General features: G+C 43.1%; 2 protein-coding genes across 3 annotated transcripts in view; one reads left to right on the top strand and one right to left on the bottom strand.

Moving 5' to 3' along the window:
- Positions 1-4,291: 4,291 nt before the first annotated feature.
- poglut1 (protein O-glucosyltransferase 1) lies at positions 4,292-12,392 on the bottom strand. 2 transcript variants are annotated; one of them, XM_034176335.1, is made up of 11 exons: positions 12,259-12,392; positions 10,609-10,699; positions 9,643-9,786; positions 9,323-9,458; positions 9,092-9,213; positions 7,970-8,029; positions 7,733-7,832; positions 7,510-7,568; positions 6,396-6,563; positions 5,725-5,781; positions 4,292-4,691 (listed from the first exon to the last, which is right to left on the bottom strand). In XM_034176335.1, the coding sequence occupies exons 1-11, from the start codon at positions 12,329-12,331 to the stop codon at positions 4,535-4,537; spliced, it is 1,167 nt and encodes a 388-aa protein (XP_034032226.1). In that variant the 5' UTR covers positions 12,332-12,392; the 3' UTR covers positions 4,292-4,534. The 2 variants fall into 2 exon arrangements, with proteins under 2 accessions (XP_034032226.1, XP_034032235.1); XM_034176344.1 differs by lacking the exon at positions 9,643-9,786.
- Positions 12,393-13,218: 826 nt separating this feature from the next.
- LOC117515660 (calsequestrin-2-like) overlaps positions 13,219-27,444 on the top strand; it is a 39,648-nt gene continuing 25,422 nt past the window's right edge. Inside the window, exons 1-4 of the mRNA XM_034176325.1 lie at positions 13,219-13,487; positions 18,784-18,868; positions 18,982-19,082; positions 19,281-19,389. Of these exons, the coding sequence (XP_034032216.1) occupies positions 13,242-13,487; positions 18,784-18,868; positions 18,982-19,082; positions 19,281-19,389 (541 nt within the window). The 5' untranslated portion in view covers positions 13,219-13,241. The remainder of the gene's footprint in view (positions 13,488-18,783; positions 18,869-18,981; positions 19,083-19,280; positions 19,390-27,444) is intronic.

Genomic DNA, 27,444 nt, shown 5'->3' with positions numbered 1-27,444 from the left:
CAATTGCAGTCACTCATAAACCTTTGCGTCTTTCTATAAATTCATTATATGAACATTTTGCTGTTGTTCAATAATTATGGACATTTTATTAAATGACATTTTCCCATTTATTTCTTAACACATTTCAAATTTTGCCGTTAAAAACACATATGCTAATAGAGAAGCTTGAATCTTCGACTGGACTGGGTTGCTTGACGCGAGGACGTTTCACGTTTAATCGCAGAAGCTTCCTCAGCTAAATTTCTTGCTCTGGTAGTCTTGTAGAGAAGAATAACAGAAGCTAGCAAAAGCTAGAGTTTTAAACCTAAGCAGACCTCTCCTACCGAGAGGCAGACTGCTATTGGCTAGTGACTAACAATTGCTCTAGTTAGCACCTATTTCACTATACTTAGCACCCTCCAATAACAGGGCAGCTGTCACTCCTAACGATGGGGCTGACGCCTCTCCTGACGATGTGAATGACTCATTACCATGAACAAAAGACAAACTGCTTTGACCTAAGTACCCCATTGTAAACAGGGGACAAAGCATGTCTCAGACCCCCTCCCCGGTTAAGGCTGGGTTTCAACTGTTTCACATACAGTGCCTCCTTCACTCCTCTCTCAAATCATTTCTTTTCTCTGGCTAAGACTTTAACTTCCTTGTCCTCAAACGTGTGGTTTGTGTCTTTAAGGTGGAGATGAACTGCAGACTGAGGTTCACCGGCGCCCTCTCTGCGGTGCTGGTATAGCCTTTTGTGCAACGGCTGCTTCGTCTCACCTATGTAGTGTTTGATACAGTTTTCGTGACATCTGATAAAATACACAACATTGCTCTGTTTGTAACTAGGGATCCTGTCCTTAGGGTGAACTAATTTCTGTCTCAAGGTGTTAACAGGTTTAAAGTAAACTGGGATTTTGTGCTGTCCGAAGATCCTCTGTAGTTTTTCCCCTACTCCTGCTAAATAAGGGAGAGACACTGCTCTTCTTCTTGGCTCCGTCTCCTGTCTGTCTGGTCTCTTTGTTCTTTGGAACTTCTGCACTTTATCCAGGGACCATCGTGGGTACCCACATACTGTGAGGGCTTTCCGGACATGTTATTCTTTAGCCCTTCCCTCTGTAGTTGTGGGGACCTGTAGGGCTCTGTAAGAGTCCTGATCACCCCAAGCTTGTGTTCAAAGGGGTGGTTTGAGCCAAAGAGCAGATATTGGTCAGTGTGAGTGGGTTTTCTGTAAACCCCTGTCTGGAGCTGCCTGTTCTCTCCAATTGTAACATCACAGTCCAAGAAGGCTAAATGGTTGTTTCTGGCAGTCCACCGAGTTGATGTGCTGTGTAAAGGCCTCCACTTCCTGTCACATATCTGAACCAGTGACTGGGGGAGATGCCTGTGAATGACGCCAAGGCTCTCTTCTAGCTCCATGTACAGATTGGCCACAGTGGGGGATACCGGAGACCCCACTGCACAACCATGGATTTGCCTGTAGAATTCCCCCTAGACTGGAAATACATGGTGATAAGACAGATGTCCAAGAGTTGGCAGATGTGGTCTGGTGTAAGTCTGGTCCTTTCAATTAGAGACGTGTCCTCCAGCAGCCTCTGCCTCACAGCTGTGACGGCCTCAGCAGTGGGGATGCAGGTGAACAACGATGTCACATCGAATGACACCATAGTTTCATCTGCATCCAGCTGAAGGTCCTTGATCTTGTTCATGAAATCTTGTGTGTTCTCCACATGGTGGTCTGAGTTACCCACTAGAGGAGCCAAAATCCACTTGAGGTGCTTGGCCAAATTCAGACAGTACAAAATCCCAGTTTACTTTAAACCTATCACCTTGAGACAGAAATTAGTTCACCCTAAGGACAGGATCCCTAGTTACAAACAGAGCAATGTTGTGTATTCTATCAGATGTCAGGAAAACTGTAACAAACACTACATAGGTGAGACGAAGCAGCCATTGCACAAAAGGCTATACCAGCACCACAGAGCAGGTGCCGGTGGACCTCAGTCTGCAGTTCATCTCCACCTTAAAGACACTCACCACACGTTTAAGGACAAGGAAGTTAAAATCTTAGCCAGAGAAAAGAAATGGTTTGAGAGGGGAATGAAGGATGCCGTGTATGTAAAACAGTTGAAACCCAGCCTTAACCGGGGAGGGGGTTCTGAGACACGCTTTGTGCCATTTACAATGGGGTACTCAGGTCAAAGCAGTTTCAGTCTTTTGCTCATGGTAATGAGTCATTCACATCGTCAGGAGAGGTGTCAGTCCCATCGTTAGGAGGGACAGCTCCCCGGTCATTAGGAGGGTACTAACTAGAGCACAATAGGTGCTAATTAGAGCAATTGTTAGTCACTGCCAAAAGCAGTCTGCCTCTCAGTAGGAGGGGTCTGGTTAGGTTTAAAACTACAGCTTTTGCTGGCTTCTGTTATTCTTCTCTACAAGAGTCAAGACCAGTGTTGCCACTTACTTTGAAAAAGTAATACTGATTACTCTTTGAAAAAGTAACTTAGTTACTTTACTGATTACTCAATTGTAAAAGTTAGATTACTAGTTACTTTCTCCAGCTGCCGACAACCCTCTGCCACCACAACATGACAATGATACCTGTTTTGCCAAAACTCACTTTATAGTCACCCTTTCTTGACTTCAATGAAAATACTTGTTTTATAAAAAGTAAAATAAAGACCTCTTTCTTGACCTCATATTTAACTGTTGACAGCACTGTAACAATACAACTTGCAATTTCTAACCTCCATTGTTTATAAATGTAACTATTAAATTCTTTCTAACATTTAAATTCTCTCTAAACATTTTACTTGTCGAAATTATTATAAGTAGTATTAGTAGTCGTAAAAAAAAAGGCTTCAAAACTGGACCTTTAATCTAGGGGTGTTGTGGGGGGGCACATCCTTTCCCCACGCCCCCATTCCATCTGGATTTGCCCCTGCTTTGGCATTTGAGCACAAAGAATGGACAACATATATTTGTGCAGAAAACATGGCCAGATTTACACGTAAGAAAGTTTTATTGCATTTTCACATCATGTGGTCCTCAGAAAGAGTTGTGCATTTGAGTGGAAAATAGTGTTAGTTGTTGACGCGTCGCAGAGGATCAGCTGTTTTTAACGAGCAGATACGGAGCAGCTCTGCTCAGAATTCTAAATAAAGGAGGAAAAAAAGCATAAAAATGTCTTTGTAAAGCTCAGTGCAGGTGTGCTGTTGTCACCGCGCTTTAAGAGGTGAGGACGAGTCGTAACTGCTGCAGAAAACCGCAGCTTAAAGTGGGCCTTTCAGTCAAACCCCGACCCCCTGCCCACGGACCAAATTTAATGCTGCTATCAACCCACAATACAAAAATAATAGTAACGCACAGTGACTTGGAGAAGTAACTTTAATCTGATTACTGATTTGGAAAGATTAATGTGTTACATTGTTCGTTACTAAAAAAAAGTGGTCAGATTAGAGTAACACATTACCGGCATCACTGGTCAAGACAGAAGTCAGACTACCAGAGAAAGAAATTTAGCCGAGGAAGCTTCTGCGATTAGAAGCGTAACGTCCCTGCGTCAAGCAACCCAGTCCAGTCGAAGATTCAAGCGTCTCTACTATGGAAACCACCTGGACAAATGAGAGCCTTCACAGAAACACATATGCTGATATTTCTGACCAAAGGCATCAAAAGTCAGTTTGTAAAGCAAATACAGTGACATCACACCTCCCCATAAGGTTATTCAACACACAATTTTTTTAAGTTCTGAAGAGAGGAGGAAAAACAGAAAGAAAGAAAAACAAAAAACCACAGGCACAGATTTGAGATTATGGTGAGGTCAGACAGTCTTCCTCAAAAGGTAAGAATATCTGTGTATATACTCCCAGGAAAGGCACTTATGTCAACCACTCATTATTCCCAAGTCAATATTGCTAAAAACAAAGTGTACATTTTCATTCAAACCTCAAATTGATGTTCCAATACAATTTTTTTTAAATAACAGCATGTTTGAGGGAGTTTTATTTTTTTACAAAAACATCTGAAAACTAGTGAGAATGTAAAAGCTTTGTGACCACTCAAATATAACTTACGAGCTTACAAAAAAAAAAAAAAAAAAGAAAAACAAATATTTACTTAAAAAAGAAGTTTAAAAGAATGATGCTCTGCACCCACTCGGGGTTAAACCACCTAGTGGCAGGATGTGGTATGGCAGCATCTACAGTCAAAACAGTGAGCAGCAGCAGCAGTGTACTCTAAAAACATTCTAAATCTACATTCATCCTTTCTGAACTAATAAACACCATGAGGCTGACAACTAGAATTTGGATCACATATAACCATTTATAAAGGATGGTCTTGTAACTTTGTCCCTTTTACAAACTACTGTGAAATGTCTTGTAACCATCACTGCATTTAGTTGCACAGCCTACAGTAATCAAAAAAATCTCACTCCACATGAGGATGAAAATCAGTAGGTTTAGCAGCTGGACTGATGCTGGTGTGCAGTAAAGACATTAATTTATACGGAGTTTCTGTTTGTTCCAGCTGCCATAGAGCCAAAGAGTGTGTCTTATAGCTCAGTTTTGCTCAGTTTGTGAATAATCTGGCTGTAGTCATTCCTTCTTTTGGGTTTGTAGGTAAGAAGTTTACTAAACTCTGTCAGAAGTCTCTCCCAGTAGCAGTAAATATCTTGCATTTGCAGGTGGTTGAGGATGAATTCTTCACCCCTGTGAGGAAAGAGAAATTGAAAACTTAGTTTAATAGTTCGCACGCATGATTGCGTTCATGTGCTTATTAGAAATGAAACTCAATCATGCCTCCCCCGCTAAAACTAACTCACCACTCATCTTCTACAGCTTACTCCAATTAAGGGTAACAAGGGGCCTATTCCAGCCGTCATAGGGCATGGGGCGGGGTACACCCTGGGCAGAACGCCAGTCTGTCGCAGGGTCACGCATAGACAAACCCATCCACAACCGTCCTTAATCCCCAAATTGCTCCCGGTGTGTAGTGAGTGCCTTGCAAGGCAGCACCCCAACATCAGTGTGTGAGTATGTCTGTGTGAATGCGAGGCATCATCGGAAAGCGCTTTGAGCTTGATATAGATGGCAAAGCGCTATATAAACGCAGTCTATTCATATATTTCAAACACATAGAGCTTATTTACTTCTATGACAAAAATCTCTAACGTTATACACAATTCAATTTATTTAATTTATATAGCGCCAAATCGCAACAAAGCTGCCTCAAGACACTTCACACAAGCAAGGTCCAATCTCACCAACCCCTAGTGCAAGCACACAGGTGACAGTAGTAAAGAAAAACTCCCTCTGATGATCTGAGGAAGAAACATCAAGCAGACCAAACCCAAAGGGGTGACCCTCTGCTTGGGCCATGCAACCGACAAACTTGACAATACAAATATACGGGAAATTTTGGGAGTCCATGCTGGTGCACAGGAGGGGAGGCTTGCAGAAGAAGACACCCACTCCCACCTCTGGATGGAGAAGCACCTCAAACAGAGGGGAAACCAAAACAAATAAACAAACAACAAAAAAAGAACACAAAAGGCATCAAGCAAAAAAAAAAAAAAAAAAAAAAAAAAAAAAAAAAAAAAAAAAAATTGTAGCTGCATGAATGCGCTAATCGTTGCATTTAGCTGCACTTTACAATGTAGTCCCCACAACTTAAAAACCACTGGTATAATTAGTAGTGTGTACAAGTAAGAATGCTGATGGAAAAAGTGCCATACAAGGTTACCTTGTGGTGATCTCTTGTGCGATAGCATCATTCTCTTTGACAAACAGGAGCAGGTCCCTGATGAGGAGGCAAGACGGGTAACAACATGTTAATATCTAAGATAACACAGACCTATGCTAAGATACAAACAAATTCCACACAAAGAACAAAACAAAAAACTACTCAACTCAAGGTGACACAAAAATGTGCAAATCAGAAACATTTGCAACTCTGAAGTTGTGGTTTGTTGTATTAAACAATCAAACTGCCCCCCCCCCCACACACACACACACACACACACACACACACTGAAGCACGTGAAGTGAAGATAATGTGTGACTCCTAATAGGTGTTTTTTCCTCAATGACTGAATAATTCCAGCCAAAACATTTGGAAGACAAAGTCCACATGCAGCTAATTTCAACAACTACACTCCACCACTAAGGAGCTGTGGAATTATTTTGGATTTAAATTGAATGACAGAGGAAAGTCCATGAACACAACAGATCTGGTATGTAAAGTGTTTAAAATGCCTGGTTATTTAAGTGCAATTTTTGTTAAAAGAGCCCAAGAAACATTTAATATCTTGTTTATTTGTACTTTTTCAGGCTATTTTATATGCCAATCTGACTATGAAACAGCTGTGACTGGAGTTGTGACACTTGGCTGGTTAGGTTGTCAAGCTGAGCCACCTGACATCAGAGAGGTCCTGTTTGACTGGTATGTAGTGGACCCAGGGCTTGAGCTGGGAGTAGAAAAATTCCTGCCATTCATCCCCAACATGAAACACCAAGGAACCACACAGGAAAAGGTGTTTCAAACGAAAACTCGCTGCCACTCCACGGAAGTTGAACAAATATCTGGAAAGGATTAGATATGAGAATATGAGTTTTCTGTTTGACAGACTGTACTCATTCTTAAATGTCATGAGTCCAACAGAGATCAAAACATGACACTTCTATGGGCTTAACACTTAACTATATTAAAGCATAAAAATATAGACTTCATCCAGTGCCCTCCAAAAGTAATAGGCTGCTTGATATTAATTTCTTTGTGCCATACAAAAAAGTAAGCCTAGAGGAGTGTTTTCTTTCACCAAAACATCAAATCTAGGCTTGCATCTCAGATGTACCTTCTGGCAAAATGTAGCTAAACTTTCAGGTCTTCTTTTTAAGAAAACTCTCCTCTATACCACTTCATCGTGAAGCTGTATTACTGGGGATAGAAAATGCAAAACATTCACTATGTACAATTTCTCCAATCACAGCCACAGAAGCGTGTAACTTCTTCTGGGTTGTCTGGGTGTCTTGGTGGCTTTCCTCACTCATCTCCTTCTTGCACAGTCACTCAGTTTTTAAGAACTGTCTACTCCACACAGATTTACCATAGACTGCCATACTGTTTGTATTTCTTCATAACTGTCAGTAAAGTTCAAGACATATTCAGTGACTTGGAGATGTTTATGTATCCAGCCCCTGACTTGCCTTAAGAAAACTGGCAATAAAACTAATTATTTACAGGTATTATACCAAAGTGGCCCATTAGTTATGCAACCCATCATCTTGGCTTTTATATTTTTAATTCAAGTTGTAGAGATTTGCTTTCAGTTTGAGTTTAAGGAAGATAATTTTTAAAATATTTTTATTGAGAAGCCTGATTTATTTTTTTGTATTTGAAATGGCATAAACAAATTAAAATGTGTGAAATAAAGTGGCCCAATACTTTTGGAGGGCACTGTAGATACATAAAAGGCCAAAAAAAGTTACCAGTGACTTTCTTCCACCAAATAAACTCATTTAAATGTACTTGTATTTGCAGTGGTCCACCAGTGGGATTTCTTTGGCTGGGGGTCTCCCTAATGTATCCTGAAACAGAGAGAATATTTTCATCACTAAATAACACAAAACATTTGTCAAACCAACAGAACCTGTGTTTGTGTGAGTCCCTTTAAAAAGAGGTGTTTAGAGTGAGATTACTCTTAAAATAACGTTTAGGTTTAAAGTTCTGATGCAGTTTCAGTGTGAATCACCTTCTCCGATTTCCAAGCCTGGTTCTTTGTGTATTCTGCATCCACCAGCTGTGGATCGTCTCTGGACAGGAGAATCAGCGGGTCACGCTCTGCACTGGTTCTATCAATGAAACCAACAGACAGATGGGCGGGAGGATGGTACACTTAATTAGAGACAAAGAAAAGACAGTAAATTCCTCAGGTTGCTTTGGAAACTTGTGCAGTTACAAAAAGTCACAATAAATTCACAAAACTGACCGTGAGCCTCTGAAGAACGCTTTGGACACTTTCTTATTCCACGGCCACTGTGCTGCAGACCTAACAGATTATATCAACAACACCACACTCATGACTATAACAGAAGTACTGTGAAATTAAAACTGTTTAACAAAATACACAGATTACAAACTAAAGCTGCTTCTTAGTACAGATACCAATCGAAGGAAGAAACTCCTCCGTCCTGATGCTCTCACTCCTGATCCAGGACAGGACAGGGCCATTCAGTGGTGTTGCAGATGCAGCAAAGTGCAACAGCACATGCTCCCAAACTTGCTGTTGAGGATGGTAGCCACTTTTCAGAAACCCATCCAAAACCCACATTCTTGGGGGTGGGTTCTCTGATCAAGAACATGGTCAGACTGGAATCCACAAACCACTGATTTTCCTTGCAGTTTACTGGGTCACTAGTCAAGTTGCCTACAGCAAGGAGATCTTTTTTTTTTTTTTTTAACCAGCATGTCTGTTTTTCTGTTTTGCTCGTTAACTGGCTAACTCAAAACATAATGAACAGATTTTGATGAAATTTGGGGAGCAGATGGATAATATCCCAATCACGTTTGAATTTTAGAGGTAATCCGGAATATTTTATGGAACTGAGATCCAGAAGAATGTTTGGTACATAGCAACATTTAACTCAAAACGTTTTAAAGATACTGATGAAATTTGATGAGCAGATAATGTCCCAGAAAAGAGGGATTTTATTTTGAATTTGATTCAAAATATATTTTGGATCAAGGATCCATAAGAAATTGTAAGCACTCAGGAAAATTTTATTCAAAAGGTTTTAATAATGAACAACATTTTGTGAGCACATGAATAATGTCCCCGGAAAAAAAAATGTAATTTAGAAGTTAATTCTGGATCCAGAAGAATGTTAGCAATATAACAACAATGAATTTAAATGTTATGAATGGCTCTTGATGAATTTTTCCGAGTATATAGATGAATTCTTCGCAAACAAGGCTTGACGTAAGTGAATGTGGGTATTTTGGCAGTGGGGTATGTGGCCTTTGAGGAGGTATGTGCTCTCTGAGTGCCTTAGTTGTCCACTAAGTTTATGTTGAACACTGAGTACTTGTGTTGGCCTCTCTGCTGGCTTACTTTTGAAGGTCTTCTCTCATCAGATCCCATCTTCCCAGTCCAGTGGGGTATATCGGCCACACAGCAGGTCCTCCTTCCCAAAACGTCCACGCTGGGTACATGATGTCATGGTAATCTGCCGTCTTCTCCAAGCACACACAAGTGCATGGTAACGTCAAAACCAGCTACTGCTACAATCAAACTTATGTTATGTTAGAATGTGTGCATGTGACTGACTGGTCAGAGTCTAACCTTACTGAAAGAAAAAACAGGCAGCATCGGCTGCACCCAGCTGGGGACCTGAGGATAATCCCGAACATTTACCACCATTTCCAAGTCAGGCAACCTGTCAATCACTTCCAGGATGAAATGCTCCACCCCGCTACACCTAAAAACAGGAAAAAGAGTCAGCCAGTGAACATATATATACACACACATAAGAAACAAAGCACCTCAGACTTAGTCCGTTTTCAGCCTTCTTCATGCACTGAATAGAAAATGGACGGATGTACAACTAATTTAATTATGACTAAAGAGAAAAACATCTGATTTTACTCACTTTTCCATCTTACCTGGCAGGAAACATACAGTTGTTCTCTCTGTACAACTTGTGTCCAATGACCTGATAGTGAGTTCCCACCCCTCTTTTAACAGTGGCAGCCATGTCGTCCTCAGATATTCCCTCTTTAAAAGGAAGTAAATCGTGCTGTAGGACACTGGAAAGGAAATTAACAATAACAAAATGGATATCTTCAAGCCAAACTCAAATTTCTGATTAAGATTAAAGGGTGAGAGCACCCCCCCCCCCCCCCCCCCCCCCCCACACACACACACATGCGTGCGCTCTACAATGCTAGTTGCTTTTTATTATTGGTAGTAAATCTTATGTGAAGAAAAAGCTAAAATAACAACCTGGTCAACTTCTGTATATGGAACTGAAATATATATATATATATATATATATATATATATATATATATATATATATATATAAAACAAAAACAACAACTAAATCCAATCATCTTTCCCTGAAGATCCCAGACTGGAATTATTCCCCTTCAAGCACATCTTCACATGGTGTGCTCTGCAAAGCTTCAATGAAATCCATAAAACAGCTCAGGAGGAATTGCACAATAGCCACTATCACTTGAAGCAGCAATTAAAAACAACCTTGAAGATGTCTGAATTTAATCATTTTCCTTCATGCACATCTTCATATGGTGCACTACCGCCATGGGAGTTTTCAACTAAATCAATCAAATGTTTAAGTGGAGTTGAACTTACACCACTCATAGACAGAGTGATTCCACACAAATTTTGTTTTCATGGGTATAATTAACTACAAATGTTAAACTTACACAGTAGTATTCCCAAGTAACTATCTGATTAGTATTTGAGAGAAAAAATTTAATTTCAGAATGATCAGTAAAAAGTCTTCAGTGACTTCAAACAAACATTTCCCCTGTGTGCACAACCTGCAAATCTGACTATTTGGAAAAGAAACCCGCTGGGTTATGCTATATGACTGATTAGTTTACCTTAGATGACAGCTGCAGTTGACAGGGTTGCATGCAGTGTATCCTTTAACAGCATTGGAAACTTGCTCTCGAAGTTTGTTCCATTTTTTACCTGCAATGACACACGCACACACTGAAAATTACGGCAAAGGTTCAGCCATGTCCCAGTGAGATCAGATTTTAAGGTTCTGCTACTACCCTATAAAACTGTTCACAGACTAGCCCCTCCCTACTTAGTTGACCTAATTAAACCCTACGTACCAGCCTGGGCTCTGCATTCTCAGGGTGCAAGACTACTTTGTGTCCCTAGAGTGAATAAAAAGTCTGCAGGTCACAGAGCTTTCTCTTATCATTTCTGTTTTGTGCAATGATCTCCCTGCATCAATAAAACAGACAGATTCTGTAGAGACTTTCAAGTCCAGACTTAAGACACACTTATTTTCCCTTTCGTATGGCTAGCATACTGGCATAGTATGTTGCTATGCTTTTTACCCTTTTAAATTCATTTTATTATTAAACACAACGGACCGCGGCCTCAACTTTATCTAAAGTCTGGGTCTTTCAGTGAAGCTCAGGGCTAGTGGCCAGTAAGCACCTTGGTATTTCTTCTGTTTTTCTTGTTGCTTAATGCTGATAAATTATACTGCATTTGTTGTCTTTCCGGTGCCCGATTCTGTTTTTTCCTCTGTTTGAGGTGCAGCTTCATCCAGAGATGTGAGTGGTGTCCACTTCTGCAACCCTCCTGTCTAGTGCATCGGCAAAAATTTCTTGTATATTAATTTTGTAAACTGTGTCTGTAGCATGGCCCAAGCAGAGTCTGACCCCTTTGAGTCTGGTCTGCTTGAGGTTTCTTGCTCAAATCATCAGAGGGAGTTTTTCCTTACCACTGTCACCTGTGTGCTTGCTCTGGGGGTTAGTAAGGTTAGACCTTACTTGTGTGAAGCGTCTTGAGGCAATTTTGTTGTGATTTGGCGCTATATAAATGAAAATAAATTTAAAATCTTCTGTTTGATATTTGATTAATTACACTCCTAGTCAGACTTAGTGGCACCCTGAAATATGTTCAGAAATAAAAGCAATCAATTTGGTACAGTCATAATATTGTAAAACTGTGCAACTAGACTGAAACTACATGATGCAGTTTCTCCAATCATAGCCACAGAAGCTTATCAGAACTGTTGTCTTGATGACTTCCCTCACTCAGCTTTTAAATTGCTAACTGTGCTGAAAAGGTTTATACTATATTATTCAGATATGGTACAACATATAATTTTGCATTTTTTAGGTTTTACCACTTTAGTTTTTTTAGTATTACTATTTCCACACACCGCCCCACGCAACATATTAACAAATGACGTGTGATGGAAAGTTTGATGTCCATCATCAAACCTGTTGCTTTGCTTATGATCTAAAATAAATAAATAAAATCACTTGACACCATGTTCAGTCTTACTGAACACCTCCATTACTTTAACACACCTTTTACGACATTATTTATTTTCATGTTCATTAACTCGTAAGCTAATTAGCGGGCTAGCACATGATGCGATGAATGACCACAAAACTAACACAAAAGTAAAAGAAACTAAAACCAACAGACGTTTGGGTAACGCTCTGTAAATTGATTAAAACGTCAGTTTTGTTTTGTTTTTCTCAAATATAGTACCTCACCTGATGCATCGGCTGAACACAAAACACAGACCTGCAGCAGAACAAAAAAACACCTAAACCGCAGGCGCTCCATTTTTCTCCCGATCCTTCCGTTTGGTCTTCAGCAGAAAAAAAGCAGCGATCTGTGATCCATTACTTGTGTCTGAAGATAGTTATTACGGTAATGCGCACAATGAAATAGCTTAATCCTACCGTAATGTTTAGAAAGCGATCTTAAATGGTAATGTATTTATTATTATTATTATTATTATTATTATTATTATTATTATTAGTATTAGGGGTGGTGGCCAAGCGATTGTTATTATTAATCGTTGTTATTATTATTATTATTACTATTATTATTATAACTTAGTAACGAAACACATGTACAAATGTGAGGTACTTTTCTTCATAATTTCAATTTGCTGCTACTTTATATCTCAGAGACAAATGTTATACTTATTACTTTTTACTCCAATACATTTATCTTTAGTTTGCTCATTATTTTGGTAGATTTGGACAAACAAAATTGGACAAACAATAAAATGTCAAAAAAAAAAATGGTGTTATTATATCATGAAGAAATATCATTCTTCCTTTATTGTTAGCTGACAATCAATCATTAAACAAAATATGGCCCACACAGGATCAAAACTCTTTAATCAAAAACCAAAATCAGCACTCCCACACACAGTTGTTGTTCACCTCTTTGTAGCTAATTTTTATATATTTTTTTAACAAGGCAGAAGTTGTTTTCTCTTTCAGTAAGTGAAGGAATAGTTTTTAATTCGACCAAATCCTGGAGAGAAGAGGTGGAGCTCAGAGACCCTACTGGGACAATCTGAGCAGTAAGACGGAGTGATGGTGAGAGGAGGCAGTGAGGACAGGAAGGTGTGATGAAATATGAGGCCAAAACCAAATGAATTTGAGATGATCTGGGATCTTGTTTATGGGTCTTGATTTCTCTCATCATCCTGTCTTGTCAACGTGTCTGCAGCTGAAGAATGAGGCTTCAGATCCAGTTTTCTTTATTATCTGCTGTCTGCCTTCTGCTGATGGTCTTTTGCAGTGCAGAGAAAGGTTTGGAGTTTCCTAATTTTGATGGGAAGGACCGAGTGATGACCATCAATGAGCGCAACTACAAGAAGGCTCTGAAGAGATTCGACCTGTTGTGTTTGTTCTACCACAAACCTCTGGCAGCCAGCAAGGCCCTGCAGAAACGTCTCCAGATGACGGAGCTGGTGTTGGAGGTAAGAAGACAAAACGCAGAGAAGAGACCTAAAATGTTTTTTTTCTTATAGAGTTAAAAGGTCTGTAAAGGTCATATAAACATTTTCACATTGCACTTGTTCTAATATGTCCAACCCCTGGCAAAAATTATGGAATCACCGGCCTCGGAGGATGTTCATTCAGTTGTGTAATTTTGTAGAAAAAAAAGCAGATCACAGACATGACACAAAACTAAAGTCATTTCAAATGGCAACTTTCTGGCTTTAAGAAACACTATAAGAAATCAGGAAAAAAAATTGTGGCAGTCAGTAACGGTTACTTTTTTAGACTAAGCAGAGGGAAAAAAATATGGAATCACTCAATTATGAGGAAAAAATTATGGAATCATGAAAAACAAAACGCTCCAACACATCACTAGTATTTTGTTGCACCACCTCTGGCTTTTATAACAGCTTGCAGTCTCTGAGGCATGGACTTAATGAGTGACAAACAGTACTCTTCATCAGTCTGGCTCTAACTTTCTCTGATTGCTGTTACCAGATCAGCTTTGCAGGTTGGAGCCTTGTCATGGACCATTTTCTTCAACTTCCACCAAAGATTTTCAATTGGATTAAGATCCGGACTATTTGCAGGCCATGACATTGACCCTATGTGTCTTTTTGCAAGGAATGTTTTCACAGTTTTTGCTCTATGGCAAGATGCATTATCATCTTGAAAAATGATTTCATCATCCCCAAACATCCTTTCAATTGATGGGATAAGAAAAGTGTCCAAAATATCAATGTAAACTTGTGCATTTATTGATGATGTAATGACAGCCATCTCCCCAGTGCCTTTACCTGACATGCAGCCCCATATCATCAGTGACTGTGGAAATTTACATGTTCTCTTCAGGCAGTCATCTTTATAAATCTCATTGGAACGGCACCAAACAAAAGTTCCAGCATCATCACCTTGCCCAATGCAGATTCGAGATTCATCACTGAATATGACTTTCATCCAGTCATCCACAGTCCACGATTGCTTTTCCTTAGCCCATTGTAACCTTGTTTTTTTCTGTTTAGGTGTGAATGATGGCTTTCGTTTAGCTTTTCTGTATGTAAATCCCATTTCCTTTAGGCGGTTTCTTACAGTTCGGTCACAGACGTTGACTCCAGTTTCCTCCCATGCGTTCCTCATTTGTTTTGTTGTGCATTTTTGAGACATATTGCTTTCAGTTTTCTGTCTTGACGCTTTGATGTCTTCCTTGGTCTACCAGTATGTTTGCCTTTAACAACCTTCCCATGTTGTTTGTATTTGGTCCAGAGTTTAGACACAGCTGACTGTGAACAACCAACATCTTTTGCAACATTGCGTGATGATTTACCCTCTTTTAAGAGTTTGATAATCCTCTCCTTTGTTTCAATTGACATCTCTCGTGTTGGAGCCATGATTCATCTCAGTCCACTTGGTGCAACAGCTCTCCAAGGTGTGATCACTCCTTTTTAGATGCAGACTAAAGATCAGATCTGATTTGATGCAGGTGTTAGTTTTGGGGATGAAAATTTACAGGGTGATTCCATAATTTATTCCTCAGAATTGAGTGATTCCATATTTTTTTCCCTCTGCTTGGTCTAAAAAAGTAACCATTACTGACTGCCACAATTTTTTTCCCTGATTTCTTATAGTGTTTCTTAAAGCCAGAAAGTTGCCATTTGAAATGACTTTAGTTTTGTGTCATGTCTGTGATCTGCTTTTTTTCTACAAAATTAAACAACTGAATGAACATCCTCCGAGGCCGGTGATTCCATAATTTCTGCCAGGGGTTGTATAACCTGCTTGCAATTTGGCACGCTAGTTAGTTGATGAAGACAGTCTGACTTTGGACCTTCACCCCAAATTAATGACCTCTGGCTGACCTTGCCAGGGAAACTGGGGAATCTACCTAAGTGCCACATTTGGTCCAAACTGGATTGAAAATCGCATTTCCTGGCCATGCCTTTTGCCATTCTTTAAGGGAAATGTCTGGGACAACCTTCACTGACACACCAGGTTTGGTAGAAATCAATGGAAGGACCTTGGAGCCAGTCAACTAACAGACAGACAGATATGACCTTTGATTGATGCGCTTGGTTTCAGTTCAGAAGGTTCCGGGTTCAAATCCCACCCCTGACACATTTCTCCATGTAATGTGGAGTTGCGTCAGGAAGGGCATCCGGCGTAAAACTTGTGCCAATTCAACATGCAGATCCACCTTGGATTTGCTGTGGCGACCCCAAGTGCAAACAAGGGAGCAGCCGAAGGGACTTACTTTACTATATATATATATATATATATATATATATATAATGGAGGACATGAGAGTGAAAAAAAATCTAAATTTGGACCTTTGACCTCTATGACCTTGACCAAAACCAACTCTCCAAAGGCATCTCTGCAGTCTGCCTTCATCTACTGGGAGGAGAACAATCACACAAACAAACAAACAAACATTAGTGAAATTATGGTATGAAAGTAATTACATTGCACAACTGGAGCACTGTGCTTGTAGAGTGCAAACCTCCAACACTAGTTTCCAATGCCACAAATTTTTACCTTGGAAAGAAATTTCAAGGTCAAAGTCGTATTAGAAGTGGCTTCTCATAAGCTAAAATATAATACAAAATATACATCAGAAGGGCCTTTTCAATGTTAAAATCAAATATCCGCTAAATCCGCACTATAGATCAGGTGCTGATCAATCTTAGTCTATTCATTGAGAGTGCTAATCTAAACCTCGTTGTCACAAATGAGAGTGATTGAGAGACTTTTGATTGAGATACAATGTAAAATATACATTAAATGGAGTTTTCAATATTAAATTCAAATGTCCACAAAATCCACAATCTGGATCAGATCTGGATCAAATTTTGTCAGGTGATAGTGAGTGTCAGTCTGCACCTCACTTTAAAATATGAGAGTGATTGGGGCATGTTTGTTTAAAATATAATGCAAAAAAAATACATTAAATGGGGTTTTCAATGTTAAATTTAAATGGCCACAAAATCTGTAATCCAGATCTGATCCAGATCAAACTTTGTCAGTCAATAAAGGATACCATCCTACATAACACTCTCAAATATGAAAGAAATTCAAGCTTTTTTGACAGTTATGAATTTTTTAGAATTTGTTCAATGTTAAAGATAGGGATTTTTTTTCAATTTTCCCAGATTTGTCCTGACTTTGACCTTTGACCTATGACCTTGAAAATTGAATCAGTTCTTGCCTATCAGGATATGAATCCTCTGTAAAAAAAAATTCACAATGATATATGAAAAAGTGTGCGCTCCAGGCTGTTCACAAACAGACAAACAAAAATGGAGTGAAAACATTACCTCCACCCAACTTTGTTGGTGGAGGTAATTACTAATGAACAGTCAGTGGTGGATGTTGTGGCCGTCAGACGTAGGATTTGGAAACAAAACAGACTGACATACAAACCCATTTCAAGCTAGATGTAATTTCAATAAAAAGAAAGAAGAAGTGCATAGTTCAGCTAAATTTACAGAAAATCTTGTCTGCAGGGTTGTGCAGAGTTGTAATAGTGCTATTTGAGCTTCAGAATGTAACCAAATGAATCAGAAAATAAGTTTATGTTCATGATTTCTGAAGGGGAATGGGCTGTTTCTCTTTATGACAACCACACCTGCTCCTAATCCACCATCAATTCATCAATCCCCCAACCATACAGCATTTGTGACTGATATCACTGAAATGCCTCAAGTAAAGTATCGCTCACATCCTCCACGGTTTCACTTTGGTTTATTGGACTGTACCCGTTATAACAAGTGATGGTGTAGAAGGTGACCCGTGTAGACCCGTTCAGTCAGACTGGCTGATACGGTCACACTTTGACAGTGACTTTTACCTGCTTACCCCCTCCATCTAAACACAGGAAGTGATTTTCCTGACATTATGAGCACACTGCTGCCATGCATGTTTCTAGGTCATTCTCCTAATTAAAGCCCGTTCCCTAAACTCTGCTAATGAGATCTAAAAATACGTGGTTGTCACCGTGTGAACAGAAAGCTGCAGGGTTGCTTCATTGCTTCCTGCACTTTATACACTATTCTGAGCAAACTCAGGAGAATTCATTCCTCTTCAAGAGGAACGTTCATTTGTGGAAAAATGTCTTCACCAAACATGTGCTCTCGACATGCCAACAGAGCAGAAGAATGTTTTGCATATATTGTATTTTATAAATTTGAGTTCATTGACTATCTTTGCACTTTTTTTTTCTTTTTGGTATTGTCATCGTGACAATACCAAAAAGAAAAAAAAAACATGCATTGATAATTTGTTTGAATCAAACCATTGTTTAAACTTATGTAGCTACTTCTCCATTATGTCCAAGGTCTGTCCCAAGTGATCCCCACTACAAAACACAGTCGTAGTATCATCAGCAAACAAAATACAACTGACGGACTTGGAAACCAAACATGTCATTAATATACGGAAGAAACAACAACGGCCCCAGAACTAAACCCTGGGGCACTCCACAAGTAATTTTCATGAGTTCAGAATTTGTCCCACCAATATCTACACACTGATATCTATTGTATAAATAGCTAACTATCCAATCATATGCCAGTCCCCTGATACCATACCTCTGTAGTTTGTCCAATAGCACAGTATGGTCTATATCAAATGCTTTCTGTAAATGAAAAAAACAAAACAAAACAAAACAAAAAAAACCCTACAGTATATTGCTTATTTTCAATTGCATTTGTAATCTGTTCAACAAAATCAATAGCAGCCAGTGAAGTAGTGCGATTTTTTTTCTGAAACCATATTGCTGTTCGCTAAGTATGTGATGTTTATTTATGAACTCATATAACCTCTTTAAAAATACCTTTTCCAAAATTTTTGAAAATTGTGGCAGGAGTGAGATTGGTCTATAATTTGAGAAGGCATGTTTGTCTCCAGATTTAAACAGTGGTATCACTTTAGCCAATCCAAAATTGAGTTTTATGAAAGGCAACAAGTATCTCACAGTCATGTAACTCTGTGTCATGAAGTCTACTCAGCAGCTGGTTATATTTGTTGTTCATATTCAACAGCAAGCAGGTCAAAATATCTTAAAGCTACATTGTGTAGGACTCCGTGCCATCTAGTGGTGAGGTTGCAGATTGCATTATGCTTATTTACTGTTGTAGGTATTTTTGCTTAAAAAAAAAGCCCCCACCCCTAAAATCCTACATACCGTGGCTTTAAAAATACACCAGTAAAGTCAGCTTAGTCATCATGAAGTTATGAAGCCTGAATTTGAATGTAAATGACTTGTTTCTGAATATCCAGCTGACAGCTCAGGTCCTGGAGAACAAAGACATTGGTTTCGGGATGGTGGACTCCCAGAAGGATGCCAAAGTAGCCAAGAAACTGGGTATAAAAGGCGTCATTGCTGCCATTTAACAGTATCTCTCTCTCTCACACACACACACACACACACACACACGGTACAAGCACGCTTTCCTAAAGGCATTTGTTTTTAATTAGGTCTGGAGGAGGAGGGCAGTTTGTACGTTTTCAAGGACGACCGTGTGATTGAGTTTGATGGCGAACTGTCAGCGGACACACTGGTGGAATTCCTGCTGGATGTGAGTTAGTTGTTTTCGATCATGATTTCCATCGATAAAGGAAATTCTTAGGCACTTGAAAGCTCCAGTTTCACTGTGATGCATCATAAAGGCCTTTTGTATGTCAGAGTAACCCAAGGTAGTTTTCCACTGAAGTGAATGCAGGTGAAATTTGCACATTGCTGCTTTTCACTAGCTTGTATTTTTTTGATCCACAAGGTGCTGGAGGACCCAGTGGAGATTATCAATAATGCCATGGAGCTGCGGGCTTTCGAGAGAATGGAGGAAGACATCCGCCTCATTGGCTACTTCAAGGGGGAGGATTCGTGTTAGTTTTTTCAGTGGATTTGTCTTTTTCTCTCTCTCTTTTTTTTTTTTTTTTTTTTGGTAATTATTGTTTGCATGTCTGAAATTAAAGGCTTCAGAGAACCATGTCTGCTAAAAGAGAAACCTGATTACAATGTGGCATTCAGTCTCAGGAGAGACTTTAAATAGTTTCTAGTTCTTTGTCTAATAGGTCAGATTATAATTATGGAACCTCTCAAAAGGAAAGAAAAAGAGAAGAAAAGAAAAAGTGAGACTGACAGCAGTATGATGGTTCATTATGGATCCTGTTTAGGTACAGAGATAGTTGGTGGAGTTTATGTTATCGCCCCTGTTTGCTTGTTTGTCTGTTTGTTTGTGAACAGCCTGGAGCCCACAATTTTACATATATAGTTATGAAATTTTTACTGAAGATTCATATTCTGATAGGCAAGAACTGATTCAATTTTCAAGGTCATAGGTCAAAGGGCAAATTCAGGAAAAACCTTGGAAAACTGGAAAAATCCCTATCTTTAACATTGAAAGAATTTTCAAAAATTCCTAACTGTTAAAAAAGATCAAATTTCTTTAAAATTTAAGAATGTTCTGTGGGATGGTATCCTTTACTGTACTGACTGACAAAGTTCGATCCGGATCTGATCTAGATTACAGATTTTGTGGCCATTTAAATTTAACATTGAAAGCCTCATTTAATGTATATTTTACATTATATCTTAATCAAACAATCACTCTCATATTTGAAAGTGAAGTGCAGAATGTCACTCACTATCACCTGACAAAGGTTGATCCAGATCTGATCCGGATTGTGGATTTTGTGGACATTTGAATTTATTAGTGGAAAGCCCATTTGTTGTACCTTTTGCATTATATCTCAGTCAAAACTGTCTCAATCACTCTCATTTGTGACAATGAGATGCAAACTGACAGTCTCGATGACTAGACTAAGTTTGATCCGCATCTGATCTGTATTGCAGATTTAGCAGATATTTGATTTTAACATTGAAAATCCCTTCTAATCTATATTTTGTATTATATTTTAGCTTATGAAAAGCCACTTCTAACAGGACTTTGACTTTTAAAATTTTCTCCAAAGTAAAAATTTGTGGAATTGGAAACTAGTGTTGGCTGAGGTTTGCGCTCAACAAGCGTGGTGCTCTCGTTTTGAACTTGGTTTGTGCTGTTGTAGTGAATGACCAAGGCATGATAGCTAACTGGCAGTTAGGGGAGCATATCTATGTTCTTAAGGTGCTATGTTCCAGAAGTCCTATGTTTTCAGGGTCTTATGGTCCCAGGTGCCTATGTTTTCAAGATCCTGTGTTCTCAGGCTTCTGTGTTACCACCATGCTATTTTCCCAGGTACATATGTTCTCAGGGTTCTATATTCCAACCATTTGATAAGCTCTTACTGTGCTGGGGAAGAGAAAACCATGAGTTCCCACAATAACCCATGTGACTACAGAACTGGGGAACATATTTTAGGGATTCTCATTATGTGCTACATGGCATGGGGAATGCAGGACCCTAGAAATGTAGAACCTTGTGATCACAAGGCCCTGGGGATGCAGGAGCATAAAACTGGGCAGGGTCATAGGACAATGAGGACGCAGGACCCTTTGTCATGTTTCCATTGTGTGCCATATACAGTTGGGGAACATAGGGCCCTTGGAACATGAGACATTGGGAACATAAAACCTGTGATCATAGAATCCTGACAATGTAGGAATTGAGACCTCTGGAACATAAAACACTGGCAGCAAGGGACTGTTTGTCATGTTCTCACCATGTGCCTTGTACATTTAGGGAACATAGGACGCTGAGAACATGGGACCTTGCCATCATGGGACCCTGGAAATATGCAACCCTCTATCAGATCCCCCTTTTTAGATACACTGCACACGCTCACCCTCCGATGAGTGTGTTTGTGTAAAAACCAGCTCTCTGTCTCTGGGGTCCGACCTTCGTGTCTCCACGGGTATTACCCGGCAAGGCTGCACAAAGGCTGTTCAAGCTGGTGGCGAGGAGATTCATCTAGCTGTTCACTGCCTCCATTCGGACGTCCACCCCGCTGAAGCTGATCTCGCACCCCGGTCGAATAGCCTTCTCAGGAACTAGGATACGAACTGGCTACGCCCGTTAACGGCAGCTCTCCTCTTATGGATCAGGGCTCTTGGAATGTTGCTAGATTTTGAATTTAGTGTCTCGTACAGCGAGTCCCCAGGATGTGTTATTTTCATTAAAAAACCAGACTAACCTTTTAGAGCCTTTTTGATGTTGTACACCCAATAAACTTTAACTTTTACAACTTAAGAAGCATCAATAATCCAATGTCCGAGCCTTAACACTTTAACTGCAGGCTTGGAAATTTATTGCAGGTTTTGCAAGTGCCAATAACATAATCAATATAGATTATATGGTGATAATTTCACAATAGTAATTCAAATATAATTAGAATAATGATTGGCAGAGATTTTTATTTTTAATGTTGGGAAGGTGTCGTAGCACGGACCCACAACAGGGGGCGCAAATGAACGGACAATGAGTAAGCCAAAAGTTAGGAGGGAGCACCTCCACCTCCAATCACACACACTCGTGCAGCTCCTGGTCAACCACTTATCTGAGTTGGGGTGTGAGGCGAAGCCGTCACTGTCACACCAAACGCCAATCCTCCAGACAAGGAAACACTCCAGGAAAACGGCTGCAATAGAAGTTCAGGTTAAACACACACAGTGTCAGTCAGCAGAGAAATTACCTTGTTACTGGTAGTCGATTTCTCGGCGAGGAGGTGGAGTTGCAGTCCGGCTTTTATGATGGTGATGATGATGAACGAGTGACAGCTGGTGCAGGGGATGAATGACAGCTGTCACTTCTTCTAGGTCTGGCGCCCTCTCGTGCTTGGAGCCCGCACTCCAAGCAGGGCGCCCTCTGGTGGTGGTGGGCCAGCAGTACCTCCTCTTCAGCGGCCCACACAACAGGACCCCCCCTCAACAGGCGCCTCCTGGCGTCCGACCAGGCTTGTCCGGATGTCTTGCGTAGAAATCGGCCAGGAGGGCTGGGTCCAGGATGAAGCTCCTCTTCACCCAGGAGCATTCCTCAGGTCCATACCCCTCCCAGTCCACCAGATATTGGAAACCCCGGCCCTTACGACGGACGTCCAGGAGCCTGCGGACTGTCCAGGCAGGCTCCCCGTCAATGAGCCGGGCAAGAGGCGGCGTAGGTCCCGGAGTACAGAGGGGCGAGGTGTGGTGTGGCTTGAGACGGGAAACGTGAAAAACAGGGTGAATCCGCAGTGAAGCCGGGAGTTGAAGCTTCACTGCGGCCGGGTTGATGATCTTGAGGATCTTGAAGGGTCCTATGAACCTGTCTTTCAACTTCGGGGAGTCGACACACAAAGGGATGTCCTTGGTCGAGAGCCACACCTCCTGCCCGGGCTGGTATGTGGGGGCCGCGGAACGCCGGCGGTCCGCATGGGCCTTGGCCCTCGTCCGGGCCTTTAACAGGGCAGAGCGGGCGGTCCGCCACACCCGGCGGCACCTCCTGAGGTGGGCCTGGACCTAGGGCACACCGACCTCTCCCTCCACCAGCGGGAACAATGGGGGCTGGTACCCCAAACATGCCTCAAAAGGGGAGAGGCCGGTAGCAGACGAAACTTGGCTGTTATGGGCGTACTCGATCCAGGCCAGATGGTGACTCCAGGCCGCCGGATGCGCGGAGGTGACGCATCGAAGGGCCTGCTCCAGCTCCTGGTTGGCCCGCTCTGCCTGGCCGTTTGTCTGGGGGTGGTACCCGGACGAGAGACTCAAGGTGGCCCCCAGCTCCTTACAGAAACTCTTCCACACCTGCGAAGAGAACTGGGGACCACGATCTGAAACGATGTCCGATGGTATCCCATGCAGCCGCATGACGTGGTGGACCTCCTGGGCCGTCGGGAGCTTCGGGAGGGCCACGAAGTGGGCCGCCTTGGAGAAGCGGTCCACTATCGTGAGAATCACGGTGTTGCCCTGGGACGGCGGGAGGCCCGTGATGAAGTCCAGGCCGATGTGAGACCAGGGGCGATGAGGCACCGGCAGGGGTTGGAGGAGTCCCGTAGTCCTCCGATGGTCTGCCTTGCCCCTGGCACAGATGGTACAGGCCTGGACGTAGTCCCGGACGTCGGTTTCCAGGGACGCCCACCAGAAGCGCTGCTGGACCACTGCCATGGTCCTACGCACTCCGGGATGACAGGAGAGCTTGGACCCGTGACAGAAGTCCAATACAGCAGCTCTTGCCTCTGGTGGGACGTACAGTTTGTTCTTGGGGCCAGTCCCCAGGTCTGGGCTCCTTGTCAGGGCCTCCCCGGACGGTCTTCTCCACGTCCCAGGTGAGGGTGGCCACGACAGTGGACTCGGGGATGATGGTCTCGGTGGGGTTCGACAGCCCCGCTTTGGCTTCTTCTTCGTGCACCCGGGACAATGCATCTGATTTTTGGTTCTTGGTCCCGGGGCGGTACGTGATCTGGAAGTCAAAGCGCCCGAAGAACAGAGACCAGCGGGCTTACCTGGGGTTCAGCCGCTTGGCGGTCCAGATGTACTCCAGGTTCTGATGGTCCGTGAAAACCGTGAAGGGCAACGATGCCCCCTCCAGCAGGTGTCTCCACTCTTCAAGAGCCTCCTTCACCGCGAGGAGCTCCCGATTGCCGACGTCATAGTTCCGTTCAGCTGGGGTCAACCTGCAGGAATAAAAGGCACAAGGATGGAGAACTTTATCAGCCTCCACGCTCTGGGACAGCACGGCTCCTATCCCTGAGTCAGAGGCGTCCACTTCTACTATGTACTGACGATCAGGATCAGGCTGCACCAGAACTGGTGCAGTCGAGAACCGGCGTTTCAACTCCTGGAACGCGGCTTCGCACCGATCCGACCAGGTGAAGGGGACCTTGGTGGAGGTCAGGGCAGTCAGGGGGCTAACTACCTGACTGTAATCTTTAATGAACCTCCTGTAGAAATTTGCAAAGCCGAGGAACTGCTGTAGTTTCCTGCGGCTTGTTGGTTGGGGCCAATCTCTCACCGCTGCAACCTTAGCCGGATCAGGGGCGACGGAGTTGGAGGAGATGATGAACCCCAGGAAGGACAAAGAAGTGCGGTGGAACTTGCACTTCTCGCCCTTCACAAACAGCCGGTTCTCCAACAACCACTGTAGGACCTGACGTACATGCTGGACATGGGTCTCAGGGTCCGGGGAAAAGATGAGTATATCGTCCAGATATACGAAGACGAACCGATGCAGGAAGTCCCGCAAGACGTCATTTACCAGAGCTTGGAACGTCGCGGGGGCGTTAGTGAGGCCGAACGGCATGACCAGGTACTTAAAGTGACCTAACGGGGTGTTGAATGCCGTCTTCCATTCGTCTCCCTTCCGGATCCGAACCAGGTGGTACGCGTTTCTAAGATCCAATTTCGTAAAAATTTGGGCTCCATGCAGGGGCGTGAACACTGAATCCAACAGAGGTAACGGGTATCGGTTGCGAACCGTGATCTCGTTCAGCCCTCTGTAATCAATGCATGGACGGAGTCCGCCGTCTTTTTTACCCACAAAAAAGAAACCAGCACCCATCGGGGAGGTGGAGTTCCGGATCAGCCCGGCAGCTAAGGAGTCCCGGATGTAGGTCTCCATTGATTCGCGTTCCGGACGTGAGAGGTTGTACAACCTACTGGACGGGTACTCAGCGCCCGGGACCAAATCGATGGCACAATCATACGGTCGGTGCGGGGGAAGAGTGAGCACCAGATCTTTGCTGAAAACGTCAGCAAGATCATGGTACTCCTTTGGCACCGCCGATAGATTGGGGGGGACTTTGACCTCCTCATTAGCCGTAGTGTCGGGAGGAACCAAGGATCCTAAACACTGGCAGGTGGCAGGTTTCGCTCCACTGCGTCACAACCCCGGATGGCCAATCTATCCGGGGATTGTGCTTCACCATCCATGGAAAGCCCAAAATCACTCGGGAGGTAGATGGTGTTACATGGAACACGATCTCCTCCCTGTGATTTCCAGACACAACCAAAGTCACTGGTTGTGTCTGATGTGTGATTAACGGAAGCAGGGTGCCATCTAGTGCTCGCACCTGCAATGGTGCCGGCAGAGCCACCACGGGGAGCCCTACTTCCTTTGCCCATCTGCTATCCAGCAGATTCCCTTCCGACCCCGTGTCTACCAGTGCTGGGGCGTGAAGGGTTAAATCCCCACAAAGGATTGTTACTGGGATTCGTGCAGATTTGCGGGGTTTCCCCGCGTGCGTGTTATGGCCCACCCTTAGCCCAGTTTCTAAGGACGGGCGTTGTAGTTTGACCGTTTGGGGCAGTCCTTCTGCAGGTGCTCACAAGAGCCGCAGATAAAACACTCCCCGCGGGCCAGCCTCCTTTGTCTAATGTTTGTTTTTACTTTGGCCCTGCTCGTGTCCATAGCCTCCTCAGCAGGGGGAGCTGTAGCCACACGGAGCTCTCTGGCAGTGAAGCGTGGGGACGACGTCACCTTTTCGGAACTGGAAGGGGGAGGGACAGCTCGTGCCCGGTCACACCCCCCGGCCTGCTCCCGACGATGCTCGTTTAAACGGTTGTCTAAGCGTATAACTAAATCGACAAGCCCGTCAAAATCTCGCGGTTCCTCCTTAGCCAGTAGGTGCTCCTTAAGGACCGAGGACAGTCCATTTACAAAGGCGGCGCGGAGCGCAACGTTATTCCAGCCGGACCTCGCTGCCGCGATGCGGAAGTCGACTGCATACTCGGCTGCGCTACGGCGCCCCTGTCTCATAGACAGCAGCACGTTCGAAGCGGTCTCGCCTCTGTTGGGATGGTCAAACACTTGTTTGAACTCCCGTACAAACCCAGCATAAGACGTTAGGAGCCGTGAATTCTGCTCCAAAAGCGCCGTAGCCCAGGCGCGTGCCTCTCCTCGAAGCAGATTAATAACATAAGCCACCCGGCTGGCGTCTGACGCGTACATGACAGGGCGCTGTGAAAAGACGAGCGAACACTGCATGAGGAAGTCTGCGCACGTCTCAACACAGCCCCCGTACGGTTCCGGAGGGCTTATGTATGCTTCAGGGGACGGTGGGGGGGTTCGTTGAACGACCAGTGGAACGTCTGATACAGGCCCAGGACCAGCCAGAGGAGTGGCTGCAGCAGCGCCCTGATCACGCGCTTCCACCCTGGTGGTGAGAGCCTCCACCCTCCGATTAAGGAGGACATTCTGCTCGGTCACTAAATCTAACCGAGCCGTGAAGGCGGTTAAGATTTGCTGCAGCTCACTCAACACGCCCCTCCCGCTGACGCCTGCGCTCCTGGCTCTTCAATTTGGCCGTTCAAGCTCGGGTTGATACCCCTCGGAATCCATGACGATGGCCGAGAAATCCTGTTGGGAAGGTGTCGTAGCACGGACCCACAACAGGGGGCGCAAATGAACGGACAATGAGTAAGCCAAAAGGTAACAATTTAATGTTGTGATAATACACAACGAAATGTACAGTAATTTGCACAGTCAATAAACACCAGGTGACGTGTGGGCAGGCTCGAAGATAGAAGACCCCCGACGAGAGAGAAGCCGCGTCCCACACGGCTTCCACCACCAACGGTCTGAAGAACACCGGAGCCGCCAAGTCCCGAGTGCCCAGGTGGCCTCTGTCTTCGGCTGTCGACCCTGGTACTGCTGGCAGAAAGCAGAGATATGATGTGTGAGTGTGAGTCCGCACACTCAGTAATTCACAGTCCAAACACAGTTAGGAGGGAGCACCTCCACCTCCAATCACACACACTCGTGCAGCTCCTGGTCAACCACTTATCTGAGTTGGGGTGTGAGGCGAAGCCGTCACTGTCACACCAAACGCCAATCCTCCAGACAAGGAAACACTCCAGGAAAACGGCTGCAATAGAAGTTCAGGTTAAACACACACAGTGTCAGTCAGCAGAGAAATTACCTTGTTACTGGTAGTCGATTTCTCGGCGAGGAGGTGGAGTTGCAGTCCGGCTTTTATGATGGTGATGATGATGAACGAGTGACAGCTGGTGCAGGGGATGAATGACAGCTG

Source organism: Thalassophryne amazonica, chromosome 1 (assembly GCF_902500255.1).
Source record: "Thalassophryne amazonica chromosome 1, fThaAma1.1, whole genome shotgun sequence".
Taxonomy (NCBI): Eukaryota; Metazoa; Chordata; class Actinopteri; order Batrachoidiformes; family Batrachoididae; genus Thalassophryne; species Thalassophryne amazonica.
The sequence above is the reverse complement of the archived record's forward strand: the minus strand, read 5'-3'. Positions and strand labels throughout refer to the sequence as shown.

Excerpts from the sequence above, each read along its gene's own strand:
- poglut1 (XM_034176335.1), bottom strand. The coding sequence starts at position 12,331 with ATGGAGCGCCTGCGGTTTAGGTGTTTTTTTGTTCTGCTGCAGGTCTGT. Across the intron at positions 9,787-10,608 it reads AACTGCAGCTGTCATCTAAG|TGTCCTACAGCACGATTTAC; the intron begins GTAAACTAATCA and ends TTTCCTTTCCAG. Across the intron at positions 5,782-6,395 it reads CAGGACCTCTCTGATGTCAG|GGACCTGCTCCTGTTTGTCA; the intron begins GTGGCTCAGCTT and ends CCTCCTCATCAG.